This window comes from Sander vitreus, chromosome 4, assembly GCF_031162955.1.
Source record: "Sander vitreus isolate 19-12246 chromosome 4, sanVit1, whole genome shotgun sequence".
Classification (NCBI taxonomy): Eukaryota; Metazoa; Chordata; class Actinopteri; order Perciformes; family Percidae; genus Sander; species Sander vitreus.
Window position 1 is genome coordinate 10,426,964 of NC_135858.1, and position 25,719 is coordinate 10,452,682.

General features: G+C 38.6%; 2 protein-coding genes across 2 annotated transcripts; one reads left to right on the top strand and one right to left on the bottom strand.

Annotated features, from left to right (window-relative positions):
- Positions 1–10,757: 10,757 nt before the first annotated feature.
- On the top strand, positions 10,758–16,230 carry LOC144516665 (uncharacterized). Its single transcript, XM_078248149.1, has 4 exons — positions 10,758–10,939; positions 11,835–11,953; positions 12,846–13,070; positions 14,385–16,230. The coding sequence occupies exons 1-4, from the start codon at positions 10,804–10,806 to the stop codon at positions 14,403–14,405; spliced, it is 501 nt and encodes a 166-aa protein (XP_078104275.1). The 5' UTR covers positions 10,758–10,803; the 3' UTR covers positions 14,406–16,230.
- A 4,777-nt stretch (positions 16,231–21,007) lies between these two features.
- LOC144517461 (adenosine receptor A1-like) lies at positions 21,008–25,597 on the bottom strand. Its single transcript, XM_078249590.1, has 3 exons — positions 24,974–25,597; positions 21,545–21,839; positions 21,008–21,388 (listed from the first exon to the last, which is right to left on the bottom strand). Exons 1-3 carry the CDS (start codon positions 25,312–25,314, stop codon positions 21,008–21,010), a joined length of 1,017 nt encoding a protein of 338 aa, XP_078105716.1. The 5' UTR covers positions 25,315–25,597.
- Positions 25,598–25,719: the final 122 nt, after the last annotated feature.

A 25,719-nucleotide genomic window follows, 5' to 3' on the forward strand; every position in this document is an offset into this window, starting at 1 on the left:
GTGCAGTTCTTTCCCAAAAATACAAAGACGACCTGATACATTTTAGTTAGAGTTGCATAGTTAGAGTTTTTAGGGTATTTTCAATTCATCAGCACCACTGTGAATTAAAAGGGTACAAAGAATAAGCCATATAATACCCTAATTGGTCAATAGGCCACAGTTCCCTAGCTTTCCATTTAATTATCTGGAAGTCTATGGCGTATATAAAGAGGTGAGCAAACTGTGATGAGAAGAGGATAATTAGTAAAAGCAACCGCAAGCAACTAGTGAAGACAAATCTATAATCCTTGAGAATTAATTAATGCACTTGAAAGTCTACATCCGTTTCCTCCAGAGAGTTAACAAACCAAAATACACAATTACAAAAAAAGATGAGCCTCCATCTTTACCATCTAGGGTAAATTGTCATGTAGATGTAACTTAGCTGTCAATCAGTCCAATCTGTGCTCAATAATTAATGAGCTGCAACGTCACCACTGCATTGGAATACAAAGCAAAATAATACTGTATATAATGCTCATTTATAAATAAATATTGACAACATTCAAACATTCTCAGAGAAAATCTCCAAAAGTGGGACCAGTATTGGTTTCACACACAACACAGAAAAAAAGTTAACAAAATATAGTTCAGAGGCAAAATACCCATCTGAGGTACCAACAAGAAGGATATGACATGGTAGGATGTATGACAATATGTGGTTAGAGGATCTAAATGATTTAGGATGTAAAATGAACAGAGTGACAAAAAAATAACCCACAATAGATCCAGATCTCAACACCAGCTATTCTATGGAATGTAGCATGTGTTGTCCAGACAGCAGCCGTCATATGGCCGATCCCAACTAAGAACCTCCAACAACTAGGGGAATACACCATCTAATGAATTGACATGGATGAATCCAAATCCAGTAATTCATGTCATGTGCAGCAGCAGCAGGCTAAAAACATATTAGATATGCAGCAGAATCAGATAATCATTGACTTACAGTGGATGCATACAAAACACAAAAATGCAAGAATAGCATTTCACGCTCAGCAAAAAGGCATGGTATGGTGCACACAATCTCTTCTTATGATGCGTTACGTTGTGTGATAAGCAGAGCACCATTAGAACTTGGATATAAGCTTGGTAATGAGTGCAGGTTGAGTGTAGCAGCAGTGTAGAGCACAGCAAAGGAGACCTATTATGCATTTTCTGTCCTATCTAAATTATAATGTTACAATGTTAAATGTTCATATTAAACAAGGGCGAAGATTTATATAAATTAAGCAAACATATTCAAAAGAAATCCCTGTGAGCCAAAACCTCAGATTTCAAACTGTTCTGAAGGCTCTGGTTTCAACAGTTTTTTCTACTCTCAGCTCGTCATGACGTCATACAGAGCCAGATTATTGTATATGTCATCTGCTCCAGGAAGGCAGCTACTGCAGTGTTTACACTACATGTATTGCTATATATAGCTACATGCTAATGTCAGGGAGACCTGTAATCTTGGTTGCAGATGTTGTCATTTTCTCTGAACATATCCTGATGTCTAGTTTTTGGTTAAGAAGTCATTTTTGACAGTAGAAGTGGTGCTATACTCTATACAGTCCACTGCTAACTACATATAGCTACATGCCAACGCCAGGGAAAGCTGTAAATTTGGTTGCTGATGTTAACTTCTCCCCAATTTCTGATCACATTACTGCTGGAACATGTCCGGTTGTGTTATATTTGGAGATTTTTCATGGTATAAAGACCTGCAATATACTCTGTTGCAGTCAGTCAACGTACTGTACAGACACAGCACAGATCATGGATGTATAATAAGACCTGGATACAGAGTTCAAGGCAGAGCCCTGTTCATTCCTATGAAAGTTGCTCAGTGGTGCATGTAGCCCAAAAGGTTCAACTAATGTGTATAATATATTACCCAGATGGTCAGCACTGCTTCCTAACTATAGAGCAGTCGCAGTAGAGACAATAAATGATTAAATTGTTCAGCTATTCTAGACTGTCCAAATGTTATTGGACCAAATGGATCTTTCGCCATGTAAGTCTATGGGGAAGTCTTTTTGGGCCCCATGGCATCAAGTAACGGACACAGAAGTTGTAACTGTTTGGCTACTATGTCAAATTGGCGTCAAAGCCCAGCGCCCTTCATGGGGGCCTGGCACAGATGCGGAGACTCTGAGATCCAAAAACGCTGACCAATCAGAACAGACTTGACTTTTTTCGGGAGGGCTTAAAGCAGGGGTCTCCAACCTTTCTTCATCTGAGGGCTACTTTAAAAAAACTGAAGTGGCCAAGAGCTACTTGCATCACATATCACACATAAGCTGAATGAAGCTACCGTTTGTACATGTATGAAATTGGAATACCCAAATCTTATGAAAAATGTTAACTTCACATCAAGGTTCTAGACTATTTTACACTTCATATTATGGCCCACAAAGTTAGCTACATCACTGAAAATTCACATGGGTCCAAGAACATAAAGAAGAAAACGAACATGTTACACTTTTTATTATGGCCCACATAGTTAGCTACATCACTCAAAATATTCCCATCAGGGTCAGGGTCCAAAATATTACCACTTTACACTTCTTTTAGCCCACATAGTAAGCTACATCACTGAAAATTCACATTAGGGTCCAAGAACACAAAGAAGAAAACAAACATGTTACACTTGTTATTATGGCCCACATAGTTTACTGAAAATGTACATTAGGGTCCAAGAAAACGACTATTTTACACTTCTTATTATGGTCCACTTAGTTAGCTACATCACTTCTTTAAGCCTTAAAGGAAATAGGAATTTCTCCCATCTAGTGTTGAGATCATATATCTCAAGCAACACTCTCGTGCCACGCAGTTCAAAGTACGTATTACAGCTACGGTAGCCTTCACGCTTCAAAAAGCCGGTCTCTTGCCCTTTTCAATATCCTTTTTTTTCTGGGGGCGAAGAAGAAGACTCCTGTTCCTGAAATTTGGATTTTGAATACGTGTGGTCCTCCATGTTTCCTTCTTCAAACTTGCCGGGGCCGGGAAGCTACGATACTCAGCACCTGTGAGTTTATCATGTGACAGCGAAAACGCGAAAGGCGGAGCAGTATGTCCTGTATGTCCCTTACCGCCTAACGTATTTCAAGATGGTGCATGAATATGGAGAGTCTACCCCAGTTCATGCGAATGCAAATGTAAAATTTCATGCCAAAAGGAATACTTGGAATTGATGGTGGTGGTAAATATTCATGAAAAAGGACAAGTTTGTGAACGGGCAACACCGATTTTGGTGTATATCGGATTACTGGCACAGCAGTAGTCCGATATTTACTCAAGTGAAAGTAACAGTACCATAGTATAGAAGAACCCTGTGACAAGTAAAAGTCATGGATTTCAAATTTTGCTCAAGTAAAAGTAAAAAAAAGTATTTGCATCAAAATAAGTACCTAAAGTAAAAGTACTCATAATGCTGAATGGCCCATTTGAGAATAATGTATACTAGCCTACTGGATTATAATTATTGATGCATTAATGTGTACATAATTACTTTATATAGGTACTGCTGGGTAGCTTGTGAATCATCCCTCCATGATCAATAAGTCTCATTTTATCCTGTAATAATACATCTTAATTCATTTGTTGAATTTTCTTATTAATCTAAATCTGCAAAGTAACTAAAGTTATCAATTAAATGTAATGTGGCTTTAAAAAGTAAAATATTTGCATCTGAATTGTAGTGGAGCAGAAGTATAAAGTTGCATAACATAAAAATACTCAAAGTACAAGTGCCCTAAAATTTGTTACTTGAACGCTACTTTAATAAATATTTACTTTACGCCACAACTCAGCAGGCTTCACTCCATTATTTTAGCACTTGTGCAGTAGATGACAGCAGACAAGGTGGACACAGTGGCACACAAAAGGAAGTGGCATTTGGCACAAAGATATACATACATTATCTATTTTTCTAAAGAAATAAATGAGAAATTTAGAAGAGAATATGAGTCAAGAAGGACAATTTAACAGTCTCACAAGTCCACATTTTATGGAAAATTACATCCATTGTCTTATAAATGCAGAAAAATTAAAGGACTTATATAAAGCACCCAACAGATACAATTGTGAAGGCACAATATAGTGCTGTAGGAATGAGTCCTAAAAACCACATTTTCGGTTCCCTCGTCTCAAAGCCAATGTTTTTTTGAATGGGTTTTTGGTTAGATGCCTGAAATAAGGTCTGTGGTTAACACAACAAATCTTCAAATTTTGTTCTACGGCATAAAATACATCTGTAAATACCCCACTCATGACTTTTAAAGCTTTTAAGTGTCTTAAAAAAGGTGGTTGCTAACACTTCTGAAATCAGAAAGTGGTGTTTTACTTGAGAAGATTGTTTTGCTTTGTTTGCCAAAGAGCTTATTTTCTGCAATAATCCAAAATCCAATGGAAAAGCCCATTGGCTTTTTGTCAGGGGAACCTGGGCTATGATGACTTCCGGGTTGGCCTACAAAAATACGTCATCCCTGCAGCACTCTATACTTTAAGTACACAAAGCAAAAACCTTTATGCTGAAACCTTTCCTCTGACATAATAGATAATGCTGTGATTTGAGGCTCAGGTGAGCATGAGATTCAACAAAGAAACTAGTGGGTCAGCAAACAAGTCCAAAGATTTAAAAAAAAAAAAAATCTGGCTGATGGTCAAAAAACTAAGACAGGCAGCCTAGACAAGAAAATAGAGCAGCAAAATAACATACAGTAGACAACATAGCGAATAATTAACACTCACTGAAGACTATATATACTGGGGTCAGGGCTGTAGTCAAGTCCATGTTTGTCGAGTCCAAGACAAGTCCAAGACCAGGACTAGTCGAGATCAAGTCAAGACCGAGTCCAAAGAGGTTCAATGCCAAGTCAGGCACAAGTCCAAAAAAGTTCAAGTCCAAGTCAAGACCGAGTCCAAATGAGAGACAGTCAAGATCGTAGAAAGAAAGGGTCCAATGAGGCCATATTATTTACTTAAAATATAAGATGGAAATGTTTCCATTCTTGAACTTATTACTTGTCCTGAAGAATTCATAGTACAAAGTGCTTCACTGACATTGTGTCTGTGGCCAAAATGAAAATGATTGATACCTGATGATTGAGGTATATGATGCAGCCAGGTGTATACCAGGCGACCAAGCTCGATGCCCGTTCTAGATGGATTTTGAATTAAACTAATACCTGTTTTCTGAACGAGCGTGCTTCATCTATGGTTTTGTTTTGAAGGAGGAACTTACTTTAGAACAAAAGCATACTGTACTGGATTCGGTCGAGACCAACTAGAATATTTGGCGAGTCCAATGGCTGAGTCCGAGACAAGTCTGAGTCCAAATACCAACGAGTCCAAGACAAGTCTGAGACAACAGAAAAGTGTCTTGAGTCCGAGTCCGGACTCAAGTGCTACAACCCTGACTGGGGTAGACTGGCTGATGGAGAAATTGAGCAGGAAAATAGTTTGTTGTGGTAAGGACACGTGACATGCTGTAACTCTGTGTATCTGCCACCGTAAAGTGAGGCTGTAAGTGACACTTGACAGTGGATGGTGGAAGCGTTGCTGCCAACAGCTTAGGTGTTTTTTTTATGTACGTAATTGTAGAACCCAAAGGAAGTAATTTTTTTGGCTTTTGAATGAGTATAGAAAGAAAAAGAGAAGCCAGTCAAGAGAGGCTTATAATTATTTTCAGCTTAGCTGGGATCCTCTCTTCTGGCTTTGTGTAATGAAATACCTAATCAATAGTTGCAGGTGTTGTTGTTCTGTCTCCAGTGCTGGCATGTCACTCTGCATCATTCCACTTTATTGCACCTTTGCATTATTGATATTTTATGTTTTTGCAAAAGCACATGTCTGGTTTTAAAGGCAAATTCAGACATCAGTTTTAAATGTAAGAGCAATATATTGTCAAAACATTTGGCAACTGCACTTAAGGATCTGTGAATAATTGATTAAATTATCACATCAAAACATTATTCATGCAATGTATGTTGTAAGTCAAGCACATTCACATTATCTATCAGGTTCGAAATCTGTATTCTGAGACCTTGCATTTTACTTCTGGTCTTTATAGTTGGTTTCATTATAACTCATCATAACTGAGGACTTTCTTCTGACACTAGCATATTTATTCCTGTTAAAGTTTCTAAAGATTTGAAGAGGCTCGGAAATCTGTGTGCTGGTGTTATAATGTTGCAAACAAGTAAACCAAATAACTAAAGCCCCTATGATCTCCTTATGTATAATGTAGTTTATGATACTTAATCTTACATAATTGCATGACAACCTGTCACGCCCATAGGTTCTGTTTGATAGCACCTCTTCATGTAGCTGTCACTAAAGTATGGGTTAACATTGAGGAAGTACAGTACATTAGCTGTGATGATGGTTATTTAATCTGTGACCAATTTTCTGTGTGTATGCCGTCACAGTGACTTTAGTGTATCAGACAACACAGAAGTGAGTGTGACATCCCCGCTGAATATCCTGGTGCACGATTCCTAATCAGGACTTTATTATTTCCAGAAGAGATGGAATTGCATGACTGGGCAACCCAATTTCCAATTCTCTGACATGCCAGAGGACAATGTGTTGATGAAACATGCTCTTTCATTGTTTTCCTCTTCTCTGTCAGTCCTCATAAACAAGGCAGCTGCCAGGGTAGTTCAAATACAAGGTATACTTTTTACTAAGATAAGCAAAACAGAAGAAGAAAGAAAACAGGTCAGTTATATGATAAGAAAAACCACATCTGGTCTTAATCAATTTGGTTCAAAGTGGAGTCTTTGGTGCTGTTAGTGGGAAAGGTTGTGGTTGGATGTTGGCATCAGTGTCACGAGATGGATGCAGATTTCTATAAATGGAGGTGGGTTAATAAAAATTAGTGATTGGGAGAGAGAGGAATACAAAATAGCGTGAAAATATATTAAAGGCAGGGTTGGTAATGTTGAAAAGCTAGCAAGATTTGAAAATAGCACCTCTTCAAGGCTCCGTTCAACCCCTCCCCCACACACAGACGTGCACGAGCACTGCTGCTTCAGAGCAGAGCCAAGAAAGGACCGCAATTTTACTTTATGTCTCATTAACCGGTAAACAATCAGCTAATATTATCATATTGAATGTTAAAAACAAACAAATAATGTTAGCAATGCGGCGACAATGCACATTTAGCTCAGGCTTGTTCACAGGAGGGGTAGAGTGCAAGCAGCGGAGTAAGGAGGCATTTTATTGGTTCTTTCCAAGCGGACTGCAGGCAGTGATTGGTGGGCGTTTTTACAGGATTACAGCAGCTACATATGACAGATCTATTTATACTCCTTTCTCTAAACCCATATTTATTGCTGACCATTTAAAAAAAAGTGCATATTGGAAATATTACCAACCCTTCCTTTAACTGATATGGACCTAGAGAGGGTGACAGACCCTAAGACACAAAGCTGTTCCCAATATTTGGCTTGGCTAGAAGGAACCAAACCAATTCTTAAATGTAAAAAATATATAATTCTGTCTTAATTCCAATTGGCCTGAGTCGGTTTGTGACACAATTCACAATCTGGGTTATTATTAATCTTAGTTTTAGGATTATAAATTATGACACAGTAAAAGACATTTTTAATCCCCTGTCTCAACACTAAATTATTTATTTGTTATCTTTGGCCTACACTGCAGGTCACTGCGCAAAGGCAAAAGCATACACGACGCATGTGAAGAGTTGGTTCAGCTTTTAGATTAGTAACTGTCAGATGGAGATATACAAACACCTCACTGATGGTTATTGAACCAAATCAGTTTGATGGAAAAAGATTGTTGGTGTGCATGCATTCTGTAGTACTATGGCACTACTCAACCCATTTAGCCTCCTTATTCTTATGCTGAACAGCTATTTCCTATATAGATTCTTTCTATTTCTGTATTTATTGTTTTGCTTGTATATATGCACCATTCACCAAATCCCAGGTAGGTGTGTCTTACTGTGGCAATAAACCCTTTCCTGATTCTGATTATGGTGCTGCTTGATTGTCCATGATGTGTGCACACCAGGCTTTTACCTGCCTAAATACCAATGGACACCTTTTATAATTAGGAATGGGAAAAATGTAGATGCTGCAGAAAACAAAAATTGTTTTGGTGATCAACTTTAATTTATTTTCAGTCATAGTGTGTGTGTGTGTGTGTGTGTGTGTGTGTGTGTGTGTGTGTGTGTGTGTGTGTGTGTGTGTGTGTGTGTGTGTGTGTGTGTGTGTGTGTGTGTGTGTTAACCAGGGTGGGGCAGCAGCACTCAGCTAAGAACATCATCAGAAGGGAGATGTCTCCATCTTCTGGAGGTAAAATGTACTAACAGCTAGTAGGCTATGGAAGTGCCAACCATCCCTCAGGTGATCAGTGGTCTAATCAGGGTCAAACTGTGACGTTTTTTTTTAAATTTAATTATTTTATTTAAAGTAAGCAAGTAAAGTTTAGAAATAGTCTAATAATAAAGTCTTACCTTTACTTCCATCTCAAGCCTGGCTTAGGGTTTCTCATGGACCAGTGATACATTGATTTGATACATATGATTGATACATATGATTGATAGATATATATATATATACACACACACACACACATATACACACACACACATATATACATATACACACACATCTCTCTCTCTCTCTCTCTCTCTCTCTCAGGCTTGTGTAAAATTCAGAATTTCAGAATTGGCCTCCATTCAATTCATGAATTGGAATTTTAATTGAATTGACTCCGCCCCCACAGGAAGTTGAATTTCAATTGGTTTTGGAATGACAGAAAGTGGAACTAAATTCATGGCAATTCAAAGAAATTCCACACAGTCACACAACAGAAAGACTGTGTTGAATGTCACATACATTCAGTGTTAGGAAGGTTACTTTGGAAATGTAATTGCTTACTGTTATAAGTTACCCATTATCAAGTCAAGTCATCTTTGTCAATTTCTTCACATATACTAGACATGCAGAGGAATCGAAAGTTCGTTTCTCACCATCCTAAGGTGAAGAAGAAAAAATGCACAACAGCTAAGACAAGACATTCCTACCACAAGAGTAAAAAAAAGTGCTCAACAGATAAAAAAAAGAAAGAAACGGCAACAATATCACAAGACAAGATCACAAGACAAAAACACAAGAACGTCACAAGCAGCAAACATTGTTATATGATGTGGTCTGGTAGTGCAGAAAGGTGTGCAAATGCAACAGTGCAACAGGAGCAACTTCAGAGTCCAGAGGTTGTTGGGGGGGGCAGAGAGAGGGGGTAGAGAGGGGAGAGAGATCAGTTTCCTGACAGCCTGGTGGATAAAGCTGTTTGCTAGTCTGGTGGAGCGGGCACTGAGGCTTCTATATCTCCTCCCAGAGGGCAGGAGGCTGAGAAGACTGTGTGCAGGGTGGCTGTCGTTGCTCACAATCATGGTCGCTTTTCGGGTGAGGCGGGTGTTGTATATGTCTTGCAGGGAGGGGAGTGGGGCCCCAATGATCTTTACAGCTGTGTTCACTATGCACTGCAGGGCTTTTCTGTTGTAGTCAGTACAGTTCCCACCCCATACAGTGATGCAGCTGGTGACAATGCTCTCCATGGTGCCCCTGTAGAAAGTGCCCATGATGGGTGAGGGGGCTCTTGCTCGCTTGACTTTGCGGAGGAAAATAGAGGCGCCGCTGTGTTTTCTTTGCCAGTGATGCAGTGTTGATGGTCCAGGAGAGGTCCTCACTGATGTGCACCCCCAGGAATTTGGTGCTGCTCACCCTCTCCACAGCGGCACCACTGATTGATGCAGGAGGTTGTTGTCTTTCCACCATGTGGTCAGAAGGTCGACCTCCTTCCTGTAGTTGGTCTCATCATAATTGGTGATGAGACCCACCAGAGTTGTGTAGTCCGCAAACTTCACCATGTGATTTGTGCTGTAGGTTGGTGTGCAGCTGTGTTTCAGCAGGGTGAAGAGCAGGGGACTTGGGTGTCCAATCTATATACATTTGTAATCTGAAGTTGTAATTTATTTATTTATTTTTATTTAACCTTTATTTAACCAGGTAGGCCGTTGAGAACAGGTTCTCATTTGCAACGGTGACTTGGCCAAGAAAAGCTTAGGCGTGCTTTCAAGACAACAAATAGTTTCACATTCAATACAGTACAAGAACACAGAATACAATATGCTACATAAAGTGCAGAATAAGTGGGCAATTACAAATGCCGGCGCTTCTGAAACTTAAAAAGTCCAGTGTTGACCATCAAATTGTGTAGAAAAGAAGCTTACAAACAAATGTCCACCTCAAATTGTTTGGCAACCATTTTAAATATTGGTTAAAGTAAAGCATTCTGGGAAATGGAGTCATTATAATTTCCTGTTAATGTAATCTGTACAAGTAGTTCAAACTAATATAATTTATAGAATATGTAATGAAATCATGACATATATTGTAAAGTTTCATTGTTAAACACCACTTAAATTATGTATATGATTTTTTATTGAATTGCAATTCTGCTTCCTTTAATTCAAATTGTAATTCTAGATCCTGTTTTTGACATCAATTCAAATTCAAGAATTGAAATTTAGTCATTCTCAATTCAATTCTGAATTGTGCATAAGCCGTATGTATGTATGTATGTATGTATGTATGTATGTATGTCATAGACTGTATAATATTAACAGTCTATGATGTATGTATATAAAGTAATACATTATTAAAAAAAAACGTTCACCTTTGCCTTGGTCCTTGCGGCTGCGCGCTCAGCACTCGGTCTCTCAGATGTTTGAGAGCAGCAATGGCTCCAACAGAAGACATTGTCAAGTGGCAGACGAATCAAATAATCAAATATCTGCTTGAAGACGAGGACGAACATCAACATCGTTGTCTGTTAGATGCTGGATTGGAGGTTGACAGCGTAACAGCGAGCAACGGTTAGTTTGTTTTTGGAGTCTGTGTATGATATAGCTAATGCGATTGTGTGTGGAGAGAGAGAGAGAGAGAGAGAGAGAGAGAGAGTGTAACAGATGGAACTGTCTGTTCTCTTAATACATCCATGTATGTTATACATTATTTACCCAAGTCCAATTAACATTACATTTAAACAACACTTCATTAAGTGAACTTTCATTTTCATGTTTTCCCATAGTGCAGTCGGTAAGTAGCCTAACGTTAGTTAGCTAGCTACGTTACGGAAGCGCTTGCATTCACAAAAGAAAAAGAAGTTAGCTCGTAATAATGAGTTGTATCTCATAATAACGAGATCAGCTCTCGTTATTACGAGGAAAGTTAAGGTATAAATCGCCCCTAACCTAGCTATGCTTCACGATAAAACAGTGTAATCTGCCTTTATTTCCTTTTATTAGGGTTAGAGAGCGACTTCCAGCAGGGCGGACTGGGCTGTCCGTCTGAACAATGCTAAAGATTTGAGATGCATGCGCAGTGTTGTGATACTAATATTAACAATAGTTCCCAGTGTCTCATAAATAAAACCAGATTAAAGGCGACAGCGCCATCATTGCCCACTATCATAATCCTGTAGCCTAGGTTAGCGACGATATAGCCTAGGTTACCTTAACTTGTCTCGTAATTACGAGATCTTTTCTCATAATTATGGGATATAGTAACTAATTACGAGATAAGGTGTATCATTTGTTTTTGTTTTCTTTTGTGAATGCAGTGCAATTGGTGTTGTAAACTAGGTGGGCTGAGAACCCCCCCTCGGTTATGTCCCTTATAGGCAGGCTTAAAGTAAATACAGATATTTAGCCTGATGTTACTGACGGCTAAAACCTGACATTATGCATGCTTTTTCGGTTGTATTTTCAGATGAAAATTTTGACCCAGTTCAGATAGCTGATAAACTGAGGAGTGTGGCTGATGCCCTGAATGGTGACCCCCGGTTTCAATCTGCACTGACTGACCTGAAGAAGGCAGCAGCAAACGAGGTACATGCACTGAACATGCTTTTATATTATTTCTATAGGATACTTATTTTATAAACTTTTATTATTTTAGAGTTTTTACTATTTAACTGTACTTAATCATCTCCTTTAGCTGCTACAACACCTGCATTTTTCCCTCTGGGAATCAGTTAAGGCTTATCTTATTTTATGTGACTCCATCAATGGAATTTACAGGATCAGATGCTATGTACATTCTTTGACACTTATGGGTAGAGGAAGCACTTGGAGAGAATAGCTCCAACAGAATTTTGTTGTATCGCATACAATGATAATAAAGATCCATCTATCAATGTAGCAGACATTTCTGGCCACACACACACACACACACACACACACACACACACACTAATTTTTGTAGACTAATACTAGTTTTCTTACGGTTACTATTTGACTATGTTGTGCAAATGGGTTGAAATGTAGTTTAATTATTAATTGTCGGAATACTAGACATGTCAAAGATGAATTCATCCAAATAAAAAGGTTTTGAAGTGTCAATATTTTAATGGGGACAATCATGAGGGAAAATTTATTCTGTAAACGTGTGTCCAATGAAAGCTATTGACTCAATAGTTTTTCTTTGACTGACTTGACTCGATCACTGGTAGCTTAAATGCCATGAATTTTAAAATCTGTTTTTTTCTGAGATACATTTAGGTTTTGTATATTAAAAATAATTGTAAACGAGCACACAGTTTTAAAAGAGAACAAAACAAAACATTTGGAAATAGATCCATAGATAGATAGAATAGATCCTAACCCTAACCCTGAAAATGATAGCTGCAGTCAGGACTCACCTTTATATCTACTATGATGTCTTGATATTGAATTTCCTGTTCTATAATAATTTCTTGACCCCTGTCTCATCTCTGCCCAGGCCTTTGAAGAAGCATTTAGCCATAGCATGGAGACCTTGTGCCAGACTCAGGTCTCTCAGAGGGCTGAAGTGGCTTCAGAGATGCAGCTGATCAGGGCCTCGGTGGCCTTCGGGCTCTATGTTATTAAATCCTCCCCAGAGCTAAAATTAAAGGTCCAAAGTGCCATGATTGCATTCCTGGAAAGGCCAGGTGTGGTCTCATGGGTGACTAAGCAAGGTGGATGGGTAAGAATGTTTTTCTTTTATTTATTTTCTAAATTGTTGCACATCTTGCACAGGTCAGGACAGCTGGAAAACGACAATATAAAAGTAAAAGGAGACTTGAGAGGTTTCTGATGAGATTAATAAAATGTTAATTGTTGCAAGGGTCAAGGTTTTGAACCACTGCACCAGCCCTTTGCACCGGACGAGCGTTCATATTTATGACATCAATTTGTGTACACCAAACCCAGTGGTGCAAACATTGCACAAATAAAAATCACATCATTCCAGGAAGTTACCTTTCACATTGTGCCACCACAGACTTTTAAGTGCAAAATAACAGTTTTAAACAAGCAATCAACTTCTGACATAAGCAGAGAAAAGGATTTAGATTAGCTCTTTAATTCTTTAAGAAAAAACACTTTTGAGTTGATCATTTTTGGAGGTGTTTTTCCATCACTATAATACATGTCATGCAAGTTGAGTTTGTTTTCATTTAAAATAAACTATTCTTTATTCTAAGTGCTTCCTCTTCAATGTTTATATATGAAGCAATACTGCAGTGTGACCTTGACGCAAGTTGAATTCTTGTGATGTGAAACTGAATGCACTGAACTTATTTAACCGGCTGCATTAGGGCAGATTTGACTAGACCTTTCTGCTTCGACTCTACAGGAAATATTAGATATAGTACTTACTATAGTACAGTATAATACTGTAAGTAAACTCCATAGATAAAATGATTGTCACACCGTAACTTTCTAGGGTTGTAAATACCTGTCTTATAATGTTATGAACCACTGTGTGTTTTGCTGTCTGATAAGCCTTACTCATGGAGCTATTATTCAAAGTACATTTCCTGGATCACATTTCTTCATATCACCAGCCTGTTGCAACAGCTGTGTGTAAGCTTTAACTTAGCCTAGGTATAACGTGAATTATTACTAATTTATTCAATACTAAAATAAGAGAAAAGTTACAACACAACTCTTACAACTAACTAAATAGTTATACATACCCCTAGGGTAGGTGTAAATCATAAAATCCCACAGAATTATACTCTCTGATGGTAAAACAGCAGTTTTTTTGCCACACAGCATAATTTTTTTTTTTTTATCATTAATTGCATGTCATTTTGCAAAATCCTAATACAGAGAGTTGTGTGGAGCTGATAGTATTAATGAGCTAGCAACTCATTTGGCAATGGCTTGAATGTAACGGACGTTCATTAATATCAAAACGTTACGCACTAAAGCTTTAAAACAAGATTTATACCAGAGCTACAGCTGTACCCTTGCTTTTTTATCTGTAATTTTGTGTTTGTTTGGTTTGTTTCAGGACAAAGTGAAAGACGTTTGAGACGGAATCCTGCCATAACAGCCTCTGTAATGAATGCCTACCTGAACAACAATATTCCACCGGATGACCTTGTGGCGCCACGGTATCAGTCTGTAATCCGGCTGTTCAGGGTTCTGTTATCACGCAGGCAGACATCTAATCACACATTAAATCTCTTCTTTAGAATTTCAGTGCTTTCATACTTGAGTTTCTGTTTTATACAATCTGGTGCTAACTCCATGTTCTAGTGATGCAGTTTATGGGAGTTGATTAAAAGGACTGCAGCTGCCATTGAAATTGTTTCCTTCTCACTGACTTGCATTGGTTGATAAATAACTAAAATAGTCATCTAAAGTAGATTATTGTAAAGCAAACAAAACGATTTAAATAAGTCACTTTTATTCTCATAAATGAATTTTCATCAGACGACACTTCAATTGACAACATAATACTAATGGAGTTATTCTCCACCACGTCATGTTTTCTGAGTGATCAGTGGTGTAGGCTCCAATTTTGTGTATTTATTTTTCATGCATGTGGGTTCATCTATGGGGCTTCTGCATTTCTCACTAAATTTATTTAATATTAAAGCTGTAGGAGGCAGACTTAAAAAAAAAAAAAGAATTTTAAGTAGTGCAAGACCTCTTCCTATATGTAGCTCTGCCTCGCCCCTCTCTGTCTATCCCCTCCCATCAGACACGCACAGGCATGCAGCTGCATCATACAGTAACAGTTGCATGGACTAATCATATTTCATCCAGCTAGCATAGATGATTGGTGCTGCTTCCGCATTATGGGGCCCATAGACCATGCGCGCTACAGAACTCCGCTGGCCAGGCCGGCTACTTATCGTTTAGTGCTCCGCTAACTTGTGCGGCACTTTAAGACTTTCCAAAGGTTATCGGACCGAATGGATCAAATTCTGATAGTAAAACGAATAATTTCGCAGGGGTTGTGACTCTCAAAATAAATCTATCTACTGATTTACAGACGCCTCTTTCACCATGCAAGTCTTGGCCACTATGTCAAATTGGCTTCAAAGCTTGGCACACTTTTTGGGGGTCTGGAAAGAACGCGCATGTGCAAAAATCTCTCAAGACCACTTGAATTACAATATGCTGAAAGATTATGAATTTTTTAACCAACGATGCCAAAAATAAACTGCCTACCACAGCTTCAATTTAAATTATTTAATTTGGCTGATGTGTTTCTTTTTGCTTGCCTTCTACAATACAAATCAGTGCCAGAAAGACTCTTGCCATGTCATTGTTATTGTAATTTCTGCAGTGAAGGATTACGATTAAGCTGTTAATCCCGCTATGTTCACACTTTGGCATCCATATGTGTCTAAAATATGTGTACTGGATCAGAATGGCCTCTTTTGGGGGCTCAATCAAGCTGTGATTTCAATTACTCAAATGTGTTTTCTAATGCTTCCTTTTTCCACAAAATGTATACGGGTATTCTTATATGTCTAAGGCTATTATCCCTGATTTTCTTAAAGGGCTGCTAAATGTCTTAATCACATAATGTAATAATGAAATGAAATATTCAATCCCAAATGTACACATGCAATGGCATTGCTTTATACATGTTGGTTTAACTTAAAGTGGGACATATTTGGTATATTTGGAACCTTTGAGATCTTATATCTTGATAACAAGTTAAAGATGTGTTGGCTTGGACAGTGGTTGTACACACATGTGCAGGGTTGTGGGAACACAAAGTCCACTAAATCATTTAAATATGTTATAGGCAGCACGTTTTTTCGCAGCTTGTTAACTTGATTAAAAGGGCATCTTTTTTGTAATTTAATGATTTAAATAAAAATGTGAAACTTGAAAAATGATTTGTGAATTATGAAATTCTGGATATGACTGAGATATTATGCTTTTTTTCCATTTCATCACAAGCATGTTAGCATTTTATAAACAAAACTAATAAGTCAAATTCTCCATGGAAACGTGCTACAAAAAACAGAGACAAGCTTATTATCAAAGTCAAAACATGCCATTCAAAAGCCCTCCACAATTAACTGTTTGAGAGTAAGACTTGATCTTGTGTTTGTGAAGATGAAATTAGTTAGGAAATATGTTTTATCTATGGTTTTTATCTGATACTGACCACTGACAATCATGTGTTACATATCCATTAAATCTGTATTATTCAATACTGGATCACAGAAAAAAACATGTTGGTAGAAAAATATTTTGATGATAGGTTAAATTACATGGGGACTAAGTACTTTATAAGACTGACAAAGTACTTCATAAGACTGACAAAGCATGTCTTCATCAATTAGTTACACAAATAATATTAGATAAGGGAGTGTTGACATTGTTTTTTGTAGACTTGGTAGAACACAGACCTGAACTCTCTTTTCAACATGTAAGTAAAACTTTTCCTTCATCTTTAAGTTTTCTCTCCACAGGCCTGTGTTGCCTTATACATAGTTTCACTACTGCACAGTAACCAGCAGAGTGCAGCACTGACCACTTTCAATCACCAGATGTCAGTGTGAAATATGCCACCCATAGTGTATTGCTGAGATCTTTAGGTCCTCAGAGTTGCTGCAGTGGGGCCACCAAATTATTTTTCAATAGTTTAAAAAAAACATGAAATTAAAACATGTCTGAAACTATACATTAACATGAATTAAACATATTTGTAAATAAATCTTTAATTTTTTAATTTTTTATTTACACAACATTGATGATAGCCTTTTTGGCCTATAGGTAAGATAGCCATCCACAGATTTAGTTAAGCTTGAGGATTCACTGTGCCACATTAACATTAAAACATGATGTATAAATATGTGAATAAGTCAACAATTATTATTTTAGTAGCTTAGTATTGTATGCACCAGTAAAAAGGTATGTTTAAAGACTTGTCATGTATTTGAAGTATTACACAGCCATTGCATTCTTGGCCCGTAGCAGGTATTCACAACCACTCCCAAAGTCGAGATGTTTGCACAGCAACACCTCTCCCTGTGCTACTCTTTGGCAGTCTGCACCAACTTAACACTAACTCTGTGAGACATGGCGGGGGAGTTCTGGACCAGGCAAGCCACCAGGTAGGAAACCAGCTGGGGCAGGTCCACAGCTTAAGGCTTTACAAGGTACAGGGGAAAATCGTCTTTGCCCCTAGAAAGACATGCAATCTGTATTTAAAGGGTGGATAGTTCTAACAGACACTGAAGTCTGTGTTTCCATTTAAAAGTACCATAATCAGGGGGCTTCATTTAGAATAAGTATAAACACCTCATTTATATACAACAAAAACTGTCAAAAAGAGTTTATTTATACAATAACGCTTAAGTTCATTGCCATAAAAACATACCTGAACCTTGATAGCCTTCCTAGCATCAGCACCCCCTGTGTGTTTATTGTTCCCAAATGAATGAGATCCAGCAGACATTTTTGAATTGTAAAAGCAGGAAAATCACAAGTGGATCCAATAACATTAACGATGGCGCCCTCTGTTGCAGTGACACAATAAATGTTATCGGAGACACCTGTGGTTGACAAGTCAAACTGACTGCTGTGAAAAAACGTTTCATTATTCCCCTGTATACAAGTTTTATATATATAAAAGAAAGTTAAAAAACAAACATCTCATTAATGTCAATTTATAAGATCATGTGTAAAAGTATTTCATAATAGACACTGACGTTTTTGTATCATAAAGATGTCATACACTTTGAAGATTGTGTGATTTCAGGCTATACATAAACGTGACTTGACTTGTCTTTATCAGAGTGTGTTTGACAGAAAGAGTGAGCAACAGAGAAAGAGATATTTGATATATGATGTGTTGTTACAACCTACAAAGAACTTTGGTTGAATATTGAAACTACTCAATAATACCTGTAGTCAAATTCTTAGTTGGCGTCCATAAAAGCAACTTTATTATCTTTCTCTAGTTTTTGAGAGTATTTTCCAACAGTACATCAGTCAACATATACTGCATTGAAATAATGTTTACATTCAGCCAAGATTAAGACTCCGCTTTTTGTGTTGTGACTCCATAATTGACCTATTTATATTTATTCACCACATTAGCACGTACTGCTCTGAACCTCCAGCACTTCATTTTTGAACAGTGTCTACATGTACTCTATCTAAGCTATATATTATATTTTCATGTTTAATTTATCACACTGGTTCAGTCAAAATAAACAGAAACAGGACTTAAAGCCACAATGTGTAAAATAAAAAAAATGCCTGATGGCGCCCCCGAGTGGTAGTATAAAAAAGACACAGTGTTAGACATGTTCAACCCAACCCCCCACGCATAAATTGGTCTGATGAATGGGCAGAAAGCAACAAACAAACTTTGCACCAATTTTCTCATTTTTCTACAAAGAAAAATAATTGGAAATATGTTATATTTTGTACATGTCTTGTAGGCTATACAGCATATATCAAATTCTGCACATAGTGGCTTTAAAAGAATTTCACAGGATCACAAAGTGAGAAAGAATCACACGGAAACGTTATTACAAGAGCAGCATTGGAAATACAGTGAGTACACTAGTCTGGCGAAGACGTGTGTGTGTGTGTGTGTGTGTGTGTGTGTGTGTGTGTGTGTGTGTGTGTGTGTGTGTGTGTGTGTGTACTACTGTATATGTTGTAACACACAATGCAACAGAAGTTAATACAGAGATCAACAGGGTCACATTAACAGGCCTGTTTATTTGGTGGGAAAGCAACATGGTGGCCTCTCTGTTGACCTCCACAGAGACGTAAACTCTTGATGACATCCTCAGTAGCCTCAGTAGCCTAAATGGGTTCCATTCAGACCATAACATTAAGTCTTTTACTGTAAGATGTCAACAAGATTCAACAAGACATTTTCACCTGGCTATACCCAATGTTTAGATCTGTTGTGGTATTTATGCAAATTAGCACATACGTAATTAGATTATTAGATTGGATTATGGATTATGCACCGTTTGCCCATGTTAACAAACAATTTAAAAAAAACTTGTAATACATTTTTTGTTTGTCTTGATGTAAATAATCAACTCAGTAATTTTCATGGTGATATCTTTTGGGTTTTGATGCTTCCACTTGCTTGTATAGCATTAGGAATTTTAATCAGGGCTCACCATATGCTGGTACATTTGTTGCTTACCTTCCTGTCTCCATTTGTTATTAAAAAAAATCTAATGAGATGCTTGAAGGATTTCCCAATTTGCCTACTCAATCAACAGCTGTAAGAGGACGTGTCAGAGATAAACAGGTGTTGGCTTAGTGAGGTGAATTTTATACAGTATCTTCTAGTTACATACAGTACATATTATAATTGTCAGCAGTCCCATCTCAACATGTATTCATTCAAATTATCTTCTAAAACTCATTTTTAAGGGCAACACTTTATGACTTTATGTCAGCCCGTAACGGAAATGACAGAGAGGATGTGATGATGCTACATTGGTATACCTACTTCGGCACAAAGAATCGGGGGGGGGAATGTAAAATTGTGAAAACACCTGCTGGTAGTGGAAAGGGCCTGGTGGTGCATGTACAGGTAGAGGTACATTACAGGGTTAAAATGATTATCAACCAGATCTAATGAAGCTTATTGGACGGAGGAGCTCCAACATTCCTTAGATTCAGTCCTTTAGCTACAGCTATATAGTTACTAATAGGTAGCTCCACAGTTTTTGACCATTTTCCATGTCCACAAATATTTCAAGAGGAGCATTAAGTAGTTTTTTCTTTTAGCATGGCTGCTGTTTTCAGCTGCTACAACTACTAGCTAGTATCTGTCAGTCAAATGGTCTCAAAAACATAAAAAAAAAACATAACCTTCACATGCGCTGGATAGCACTACACATCTGTACGGGTCATCAGTCTAATGGGTTACAGTGCAACTGACATTAGCACAGTCAGACTACACGTTAATCGTACCAAAGATCCTGTGTTGTAATTCCAAATGGGTCAATTGGATATTTTTTTATTTTTATCCAGCCAGCATACAGTCCATCCTGTGTCCATCTCAGAGCACCCAGCTGGTTGCACAAACTTCCTGCTTTCCCACCACTGGTTTACCAGATTCACACTATTAACACAATGCACTTAGTTCCTATCATTACATGTCCTGTCCTTAAGGCCACATAACTAAGCATGTAAATGAGGCACATAATACAATGCTTAACTATTTGAGATTATTCACATAAAAAAGGCCATGAGTTTTAATTCAGAAAATACAATACAGCATACACTACTCTTGTACCGAATATGCTACAGATATACACTTAGTTATTCAAGTTCAACAGGTTGGTGTTGAAAATTGATGAGAAGCCCCTTATCTCATATGGCATAATCTTCATTTTGTCAGCCATTGGAAAAATAAAAAATCAGTCTTATTTAAATCAAAGTCTGATTTATAATGTCTCTATGCTCATTGGTCATTCTGCCCTCCTTAGAGTGTGCTGGACGGTCCACGATCGAGTTCCCTGATCTCTTTCATCCCTCTGACATGCTTCAATGCCATTAAGGCCGTTCTGACCAGTAATCCCTTGAGCATGAACATAAAGCCAGAGTCTTGTCCATTCTGTGAACCAGTGGAGTGAAACTTAACAGTTACACAGTAATCCAATTAGTTGCCAAAAGTCACACATCATCATCATCATCATTCTGCCTTAGCCTTCTCTCATGACTTTGTCCTCTCTGGCTCCCTCTTTGAGGAAGCCGACCCACTGGATCCTGACAAAGCATGTACTGTTTCCAGATTTTACGGAATGCCGTGCGGAATTTCTTAATACGGAAAGCGTACACAATGGGGTTGACGGCCGAGTTGCCATGGGTAAGGATGATGGCGATGTAAACAAGGAACATCGGCTTTTCACAGGCAGGGCAAAAGAGGGTGATGCAGTTCAGGATGTGAAGAGGGAGCCAGCTGACTGCAAAGAGGAAAAGAACAAGGGCGAGCGACTTGGCTAGCTTGAGCTCTTTGCCAAAGTAACGGCTGGGGTCTGTGTGGCTAGCTGTCACCTACAGAGAGATAAAGGAGAAGATTGTCAGCGTACACATTTAGCTTTAGTAGAGTCAGTTCACAGGATGTCTGTAGCAAATACAGCAATAGCAAAATAATTGTCTTTTATTTGCTGCATATCAAACAAAGCAACCACAAGACGACAAAGACCTCACCTTCTTGTTGAGCTGCTTGTGGATCATGTAGAAAATTTCAACATAGATGGCGAGCATGAGGAGCAGAGGGGGTAGCACCCAGCCAAAGAAGTTGAAGTAGACCATGTAGTCCATGCTGATGACTGTCTCAAACTCACAGGTAACCAAGAGGTCATCAGTGACCAGGGAACCATTGTCACGGAGAAACTGAAGGTTATTCCAGCCCAACATGGGCGTGAGGCCCACAATGATGGACACCAGCCAACACAATAACACTGCCGTGCCAGCTCGCCGAGGAGTCACCACCCGCTTGTAGCTATGGCAACAAGGGAGAAGATCTTGTTTTTAATTCAGTCCAATACAACATATAATTCACTGCAAGAGATTCACAACAAATACTTCCTTTGTGAAGCATTAATGTTAGAAATTATATTTTGGGGTGTTGTTTCAAAGCACTATGGCCGTGGTTACAATTGTCTTTTCAATGCGACTTTTGTGACTGGATGCGTCAGATCCAGATCCATGCCACCTTGCCATGTGGTCTGGCTGATCAGATCCAAATGCAAGCTAGATCCGATCTCGAACAGACTTAATAGTGAATGCGTCCTGTCATGATCGGGTGACAAAAGTGTAACCACGGCCGATGACACTTCTGTTCAACAAGAGTTGAAAATTAGGTACAGGATAATAGGAAAATATACTGGCTTATAGAGCAATATTTAGCTACAGTTAAGTTTGCTAACATTAGCTCACTTTTTGTAACCATAAGCTACAGGTCATACCAGACCATGTAATGCTGTGGCAGTGTGTTGAATTGAGCAGTTGAGTGGGTTGAAGTGTGTTATATTGAGCAGTTGTGCATTTTATTGCCTATGAATTAAATGTTCCATTTGTAAAAGAAAGAGTTATTTCTTCTTTCAAAAGTTAGACTACATATTAAGCCTGTAGTTTGTGGGGTTGTTTGATTGGACCGACTTGTATTATAAACTGTTTCAGTTATTTTGTCCTGTAATTCCCATTTCCATTTTTTTTTCTGTGTAGGATGGCAGCAGGTGACATAGATTCAGTTTGATCTTCTTTTCTGGAAATCACTGCTGTGTTCTCAGAAACAAATCAAACATAAAGCAGACACAAGCAAGACATCCCTGCTGTTCAGAAAACTGTGTTGTTGTGTGGTGTCTGCAGGTTTTTGGTCTAACAGGATGTCACTCATCCTGTCTCTCCCACACAATGGTCAGCTATTGGACAGGTCTGAATTAGTCATTGACGAGCAGACATGAAACATTCCTGTGGTAGAGTTGGTTGTTGATTTTTCTAATTCAACCTTTATGTCTAAAGAGTAAGTGCTGATTCAATCAGATGAAAGGGGTGGATAAATAAATTCTTAATAAATAAATCATTCTTACTCTCACACTCTCACTCTCTTACAGCACATGTGAAGCACATTTTTCTCTCTTCTTATCATGCCTGCTCCCTGGCTGACCTCGCTAACACTAACACAGAAACACACTGAGATGTGTGCCAGAGCTAAACAATAATAGTAATAATAATAATATAACTCTCCGTAGTCTTTGCCTTTCACTCTGTGTCACACAAAGCACACACAACCACTCAGGAGTTCAGTTAGCGTGAGGCAGACACAACACAGGAATTATGATAAACTCAAAGGATGTTTAAAGACAGTCAGGAGTAGGCATATGTGACAGTTTTTATCTCGACTTGTGTACTTTAACTCTCGCGTTAACTCTCTTTCCAGCTACTCGTAAAGCTCAGCGGTCTGTTTGCATACAGAGCAGCTGTCTGTGCTGCCAAATATTACTTTCTGGACTCAACTGTCCTCCATCTATCTCTGTTTTCCTGTGGGATTTCAATCCTCATCTCCCACCAGCTAAATCCCATCCTCCAGTGAAGCACACTAGCAATACATGGGCCATTTTCAAAGCTCACACACAGCACCCTTATCATGACAATGTGCTTCCAAACCACCGCTGCTATAAAAAGCAATCAGTGCCTTTTAAACTCTGTCACTCTAGAGTCCCAGGGATGGTTTAGGGATAGGGACTCAATTTCTGACTCACATTATCACTTAGCACAAGACAGTAAAATACAATTCACTGCTGTTTAAAATCTGATCATGTCCAGATGGGAGTATCTGGCTAAAATGGATCAGCGGTGAGAAGTAATTTTCTCAGATTTGTGACTCTTTAAAAGGTGTTTTCTTTGTGGGGGAGCACCAGATCACCTTTTTCTGCCTTTTTTTTAAATGACTGAATGTCTGTGATGAACACATATATATAATCATTACAGTACAATATTTTAACATCATACTCATACAAGTTGTCCTGTTTTTAATTTGAAAAGTGTGAGATATTTACTGTTCATTACCCTGTACCATCACTATATTCAGTACTGTGTGATGAAAAGTGCTGAGAAACCTTGCAGCACACTGATCAATAACAGTTAAGCCGATAATATTGAGATCATACTACACAATATTTTGTATTGTTCCATGTCACTCCAACCTTTGTTAATGTCCTCTGAGTGACAGAGTGCAGTGTGCATGTTTCTACGTGTGTTTGGTTCCAGCTTGAGAAATTATGCAATCCATCAACCAGCCACCATGAACCTATTGACCAATCATGCATCCTCTGTTCATTCTCATTGTCCAATTAACCAACTTGAAGTGGAAACTTGAGTTTTCAGTAAAATTATGGGTCAGATAAGAAGAGTGCTAACTGATAACATTCACAATTTAAAAATATGTTACCATGTAACAGAAATGTCAGTTTGTCAATATGTCAATGTCATATGTCAATAACATATATGACCTCCAATGCTTCTTTTCATTCAGGCTGTAAAACAGCTGGCGTCTGCACAGATGTAAAATTCAACAGCTCTTATATGTCTAAAATACATATTTAGACTTGAAGAATCATGTAAAAACAGTATCATTATTTTTAGAGGAAAATATTGAACAATCAGACGACCTGTGTTGTTCATTCATCTTGAGAAGAGGGCAGTTGATAATATAAGATTTTCTTTATATTACTTTGTTTCAGTTTACAGCTTATATTTGGGATATGTGATGGAGATGTATACTTAAGGGGTTAAAAAAATAAATACATGAATAATTAATGAATTAACGAGTCTAAATATAATTTGAATTTATATATAAAATGTCATTGCCTTGAAAATCACTAACTTTTATCCCTGCCACACTGTAGTTTCCAGTAGAGATCTTGCAGAGATGTCAATGCAGATTAATGTAACCCTAATGTTACTGTAAACTAACTAAAATGATTAGACACACTTTTAGCTACTCTATTTCTGGTTGGAGCTAAAATGATAACCCTGAATGACTGCTCTGGTGGTGTGCCCTTGGTCCGAGCAGCAGTCCAGACACAAAGGCAAATGAGACAAGATATTGGAAAAATTCACCTTTAGGCCTACCTCATGGGTATTTTCACTCTCAGATAGCGGTCGATGGCGATGGCCAGGAGCGCCAGGATTGAACTTTGAGTGAGGACGAGCACTGTGCAGGCGACCAGCAGGCAGCTGTAGAAGTGCGTCTGGAGTCCGATGCTGATGGTTATGGCGAGGGGGATGACAAGAGCACCGACCGCAATGTCAGCCAAGGCCAGGGAGACGATGAAACAAAACGTTGTATCTCTCAGAGAGCGGTTAATACGCACAGCCCAGACCACCATCACGTTACCGATGACCGACGACACGGCGATCACCACCTCCATCCCGATGTAGAGGGCTTTGGAGGAAGACAGACCCGAAGGCATGTTCACGGTTTCTCGGAGAGTGTGAGCTCAGCGGAGAAACAGCTTGAACACGTCGAGGGAGCTCCCTGTTTGAGTTTTATGGGCACCTGCTGAGACACCCCGACTTAGGTGTCGCATGTTTTATGCTCCCTCAGAGGTAGAGGTAGGCTACTGTCTGGTGCTCTCTAGTATTTTAGGGCCGGGTCCAGGACATCAGGCTGCGCGCAAGACGCAGGAGTTGTTCTCCATACGGTCCGAAGCGGCGATTCCTAGAATGAAGTGGCCCCTGCCGTCCTGCTGACGGAGGGACAGGACCGATACCGAATGAGTTACAGGTTTCCAACGCCCGGATTGACCGTGTGACTTTTCCTAATGTCAGGCATGTGTCAAAGGACTATAAACAGAATTAGTCGCAACTATAGTGTC

What these genes read in the sequence shown, in the direction of transcription:
- LOC144516665 (XM_078248149.1), top strand. Translation starts at nt 10,804, where the DNA reads ATGGCTCCAACAGAAGACATTGTCAAGTGGCAGACGAATCAAATAATC. An exon ending in AGAAGGCAGCAGCAAACGAG is followed by an intron (nt 11,954 to 12,845) that starts GTACATGCACTG and finishes ATCTCTGCCCAG; the next exon opens with GCCTTTGAAGAAGCATTTAG. An exon ending in TGACTAAGCAAGGTGGATGG is followed by an intron (nt 13,071 to 14,384) that starts GTAAGAATGTTT and finishes GGTTTGTTTCAG; the next exon opens with GACAAAGTGAAAGACGTTTG.
- LOC144517461 (XM_078249590.1), bottom strand. Translation starts at nt 25,314, where the DNA reads ATGCCTTCGGGTCTGTCTTCCTCCAAAGCCCTCTACATCGGGATGGAG. An exon ending in AGAGTGAAAATACCCATGAG is followed by an intron (nt 21,840 to 24,973) that starts GTAGGCCTAAAG and finishes TTGTTGCCATAG; the next exon opens with CTACAAGCGGGTGGTGACTC. An exon ending in ACAAGCAGCTCAACAAGAAG is followed by an intron (nt 21,389 to 21,544) that starts GTGAGGTCTTTG and finishes ATCTCTCTGTAG; the next exon opens with GTGACAGCTAGCCACACAGA.